General features: G+C 32.2%; 1 protein-coding gene across 1 annotated transcript; it reads right to left on the bottom strand.

Moving 5' to 3' along the window:
- Positions 1 to 2502: 2502 nt before the first annotated feature.
- On the bottom strand, positions 2503 to 3411 carry LOC104719589 (transcription factor PRE1). Its single transcript, XM_019231054.2, has 2 exons — positions 3051 to 3411; positions 2503 to 2750 (listed from the first exon to the last, which is right to left on the bottom strand). Exons 1-2 carry the CDS (start codon positions 3177 to 3179, stop codon positions 2598 to 2600), a joined length of 282 nt encoding a protein of 93 aa, XP_019086599.1. The 5' UTR covers positions 3180 to 3411; the 3' UTR covers positions 2503 to 2597.
- Positions 3412 to 5609: the final 2198 nt, after the last annotated feature.

The following is a 5609-nucleotide window of genomic DNA, read 5'->3' as shown; positions in this document are numbered from 1 at the left end:
AAAGAATTCATACATAAATTAAAATATCTGAAAAGTCAAAAATATGAATTTTGAAAAATTAATTCAATGGTAAAATCTAAATTTTGAAATTCAATGTTTTTGACACAAAACAGAAAGGAAAAACACAAGAGAAAGCGCAATGATTTAGGGCTAGGCAACAATTTTTTCTATTTGTTGTCAACCCGTGTCAATCATTAGTTATATCCGGTGTAGCGGTAAACTTTTTTTACCAATGTCATTATGCATCATCGTCGTAAATTATATGTATTCAATCATTTTCTCATAAAACAAGAGGAACAAAATGATTTATGTTTTTATACTACACAATCTCAAAACTAAATGATATGTATTCATACATATATCTCATTTTCTTATTAATTCATATTTTATTAAATTAATTTAGGTTAAAAAGAATAAAATATTAAATTTTGGGTGAACATGGTGCAAATGCACCTCTTGCACCATATCATAGCGGCTCCTTTGTTTTGTAATAGTCTTGTTCCCAATATTGTCTTTGGATAGGAGCTCTTGTCCTAAGGGCATCTCTATTGGGAGACTCTTATAATTTTTTACGATTAAAAAGTGTACTTTTACAAAATAAGAATTTATTGTTTGTTAATTAAATTTATACTCCTCCAATGGTAAACTATAACTGGAGTTCTTATTTTTGAATTTCTTTTTTTTTTTTTGTAAAAAATTACATATAAGTCGACATATATATACATCAAAACAGAAAACTAGTCATCCATGGTCTGCAGGTTAATGGTCAAGACAGAGATGAGATGGATAAAAACCTGGCAGGTTTGCAAGAGTGCAATCCAATAACGAAACTATAAGCAGCATGGAGAGGGGTATCAGTCATCCAGTGCAGATAAGCGATCACACAAGTCGATGATCGGTCAAAACCAGTAGTACAAGTTACAAAGACACGATGGTTCTTTTTAAGTAAAAGACAATCACACCACTTGATATGTGTGACATTGATGTTTTGTTTCCTAAGCAGAAACTCCATTTTAGATCCGGTTTCTTCTGGTTTTCCACATTCCAATTATGGCCGAAGTCTTCTCCGTCTCAGCAATTCGTGACTCGAGCTTCAGTTCTATCTCCTTTACTGCAAGCTTTCTCTTTTTCAATCTTTCATCAAGTTTTTCTTCCTTCTTAACTTCTCTGCACAACTTCTCATTGCGTCTCTGCAGTTTCTGAACCACATTAATCGAAGGCAGTACCTTGGGAGATGCATCAGCAGCCCCGGCTCAAAGGCATGGCGAGAGGGGCGAAGAACTAGGGGACCACAAAATTTTGGGGTCCAAAATTTATTTTTCCTTAAGAATTATGATCGATTTAAAAAAAAAAAAAAAGCCATAAGAGAAAAAAATTTCTTTGTTCCACAGTCCATAAAAGACCCGTTAATGGTTAAAAGACCCGTTAATTGATAAACCATAGACCCATTTTTTGTGTTTGAGACGGGACTGTGCATCAGTATCACCATCAGTAAATAATGATCAGATTTATTACTTGCATCATAATTATAATGAGAATGCAAGTTTGATTCAATTAGTGAGAATTATTATTATGTACTGTGCAACAATTAACAATGCACTATCGCTAATCTTAATGAAAGAGAGGGTCATTTAATTTAGAGACATCTATATTGTTTTGGACCAATTGACAATGTTGGTAACCATTGGTATATTATAAGGAATCATGTGGGCATGCAAAATGAACGAATTTGAGCAAAAGCAACACAAAAATTTAACTTACAATGAACCTAATATATGAAAGTGACTAAAATAAAAGTGAATTGACATGTAAAAATAATATACATAATGTGTTCTTAGCCTATATTTTGTCCAAATTGTTTTAGAATGATTTTTTTTAAAATAGAGAAATCAAACTGATTAAGGAAAAATTTTGTATTTTTGAAATATTTTATAAAAAAACTGGAAGTATAGTTTAATTATTTATCATTTATTACTATTTTTCCTAAATATAAATGTTTTCTCTGTATAATTTTGGGCAAGTTGATGAGATGGTTTCTTTTCTTCCAAAACCGCTGTTTTTTGGATTTGATATTTAATTATTTCGTCTTCAATTTCTATTTTTGATTTTATCTCTATTTTGAGGTAATTAGATTTGCTACCTCAAAAGAAATGTGTGTCAAATAACTTTTTTTTTTATTCCCTACAAAAATATTAAATGTTCACAACTAACAATTTATTGTCCTTGACTGACACAATCGAGTTCAGACATCACAATCTCTGTTTTTCTTTTTTTCTCCACCAAAGTTCATCCCACTGGTTTATTATAATAATAATGCACCTGCTAAGGCAATGCTCATGCGCAGTTCTGCTACGCACATATGTATGTCGGAGACTTTTGACTATGGAATTAGCCCGACAAAACTCGTATATGATAAAGATCAAGCCCACCTCGCTCTTTGATGTTTATATATATAATAAGAAGATTATGTTGATAAAAAAGAGATGACGGAAAAAAAAAATGTTGATAAAAAGAGATAAAATATAATTATATATAGAGCGATCATGAAAGATTACATGAGTAGGGCTTAGCTTGTCAAAAAGTCAACAAAAAGAAAGTTACATGAGGAGGCTTCTAATAACGGCGGCTTCAGGGCTATCTTCATCGACAGATTCGAGAAGCTGAGACAAACGCTCGCTGAGGTTGTCAACTTCTCTGTTCAAGCTTCGTATGTAGTTGCATGTCTCTTGCAACACTTTCGAGGCTGATACCTTCAACAACAAAAATAAAATAAAATCCTTATTAATGCATGCACTTTTTATGTGTATGCAGATGCATGCAAGCTGATGATTTTGTGAATATTGTATGTACTCCTCAATGTCCAGAGTCAAAAGTTCCGACTTCTTATTTTTTTTTTCCTTTTTGTTTCATTTTAATGTCCTCTCTTCTTCCTTTACAAAACGTGTTTTTTTTTTTTTGCCTTTTTGGATATGTTTACACGAAGGATAATAATGTTAAAAATGGTCATGATAAATGAATATATTATATATGCATATATAAATGTGTGATACCTTATCCGAGCGACGTCGTTGACCAATCTCCGGCAAAATCTGACGGAGCTTAGTTACTAGGTCGATCATTTGATCATCGGATATCCTTGGAGCACTTGAAGATTGTCTTGATGATCTTCTGTTAGACATGTTCAGCAATGTGGCAAGAGAATGTTCGACCCTAGTTAAGCTGTGTCCTTCTTCTCTCTTGCTCTCTCCCTCGATACCACACTGTATATGTGGGAAGTAGGAGTAAAGCTTTTATTATGATTTAATAAAGTTTTTAAGTTGACAAGAAACGACCAAGAAGAAAAGCAAGAAGAAATATATATAGAGAGGAGGATATAATAAGAAAAGTGTTTTGGGGTTTCGAATACACTTGAATATAAAGAAATTGAGAATGTGATAAGAAAGATTTAAATAGGCCAAGAGGACCACAAGAGAGAGAGAGACGGAGAGCAATAAAACCTCGACAATGATGTCACGGGAGTAGAGAACGATGGGTTTGAATGCCCTTTAACCACAAAAACTCCGAAATCAATTTTTTTCTTTTAAAGAAAAACTATAGCTAGAGTTCTGTATATATCATCAAGTCGAGACTAATACTAAATACTAATCATAATATGAAGATAGTGTCGGGATTTTTATTATTTCACAACGTTTCCAATCATGGTTAGTTATATTGCATGCGTATATCTCAATTGATAAATATATATAGTTCTTACACAACTTTGTCAAGATTAGTTAAACCCTTTATCGAAGATATATATATTTCAAGATTAGTTTGCACTTCGATTCATACTCTTAAAAAGCAGCTTAGTCAATGAAATATATATATATATATATATATATATATATATATATATACAAAATAAATAAACAAATGGTCCTATAGAGAATGAATAAGTAAAGAAGGTACTAAAAAGTTTGAATAATTGGAGGAGATTTGAATAGTTAAATAGAGGAAACTAAGAGTTCCCAAAGATGGGGTTGAAGTTGATGGAGGTCAAGATAAGTGTTTCGTGTCCATCTAACATTGTGGCCCTTCATCTGCAGTGTCACAAAAAGGCAACTACCATGTGATGACATGACTCTTCCTTCTTTCAATAATTTTTTTGGTAACATTAAGATTCACTGATCTCACTCTCTATATATTTTCCAAATAAATTATAAAACTTTTTTTTTTTACTCCACAGTATCTTGTATACATACAGTCTTTTCAAAATTGTATAAAAATAAGATAGGGAGATAATTTTATCTATTGGGTTTATAACTTCATCGGTCACTTGAATTTCGATTATAATATTTTGGTAATAGTCAAACCATTTATTTCAAACTTCTACGTACATTTAGAAAGGAGCTATTGATTTTACGATTTTAATAGATTTAGAGCATCATTAGAAACGTGTCACCGTTACTCAAAAAGAAAAAAAAATAATATTTTATTATATGACTAATAAGTAACTAACATGTGTTAAAAAATACTGAGAAATTTCTTCCTCCATTGACTTAAAGTAATTGTTCTTTTCTTTCTCTCTTATGTTTATATTTTTTTATTTGTTTTTATTAAAAGAACTGGAAAAAACAACCATCAATAACGATGATCTTAAAAATCTAAACAAAAATTATGTGTTATTCAATCATTGATTTTAAAATATTTATCAAAATTATGTGTTATTAAAACTATGATTTACAAATATTTGTTAAAATCCTGTGTTATTTATTTAATGATATGTTTTTGGATTTCAAAATCCATATTATGTCAACATGATTTGTTTGTAGTCGTAAACCGGTCAAATTTGTTAATGCACTCGCTGATATGGTAGATTTTAAGCGGTTGGTGGAAGATTTCTAGAAGGAAACATAGCCTTTGCATATGTTCACTTCCACTTTATTTCTTTTTTCCAAGAAGTAAAAATCTCTTAAACCTAGGCTTAGAACATTGGCAAAACCAAGACTCGGAGATTTAATTAAGAGGGTGAAAGAAGCATATGATGATCTATGTCAAAAACAGGAAAGCAATCGTCTTAATCCATCCCCCACGGGTATGGCTGCTGAGAAAGACGCTTATGAGCGGTGGGAACGGAATGCAGGCCTTGAGGAAAAATTTCTGAAACAGTGCTCCAAATTACATAGGCTGCAGATCAGTGAATAATAGCAAAGTTTTCCACCGTGCTGTCATGGCTAGGAGAGCTCAGAACACTATTAGGGAAATTCGCACGCAGAATGGACATGTTATAACTAATGGAGATGCCTTTAAGGCAGAGGCAGAATGATTTTGAGGGCAAATCCACGGGGCAACTTCAAAATCTTCTTCCTTTTCGTTGTTCAGCCGAGGACAAGAAAAACATTACACAATCAGTTTCCTCATAGGAGGTTCGAAGAGTTTTATTTTCCATGCCAAATGATAAATCACAGGGCCCAAATGGTTTTACATCAGAGTTCTATAAAAGAACATGGGATATTATTGGTGAGGAGTTTGTTTTGGCGGTACAATCTTTTTTTCAAAAAGGTTTTCTGCCTAAGGGGATTAATGCCACGATACTCTCTCTTATACCAAAGAGATTGGATGCTAGTGGA

Source organism: Camelina sativa, chromosome 10 (genome assembly GCF_030686135.1).
Source record: "Camelina sativa cultivar CO46 ecotype springtype chromosome 10, ASM3068613v1".
Lineage (NCBI taxonomy): Eukaryota > Viridiplantae > Streptophyta > Magnoliopsida > Brassicales > Brassicaceae > Camelina > Camelina sativa.
The sequence above is the reverse complement of the archived record's forward strand: the minus strand, read 5'-3'. Positions and strand labels throughout refer to the sequence as shown.

What these genes read in the sequence shown, in the direction of transcription:
- LOC104719589 (XM_019231054.2), bottom strand. Translation starts at nt 3,179, where the DNA reads ATGTCTAACAGAAGATCATCAAGACAATCTTCAAGTGCTCCAAGGATA. An exon ending in AACGACGTCGCTCGGATAAG is followed by an intron (nt 2,751 to 3,050) that starts GTATCACACATT and finishes TTGTTGTTGAAG; the next exon opens with GTATCAGCCTCGAAAGTGTT.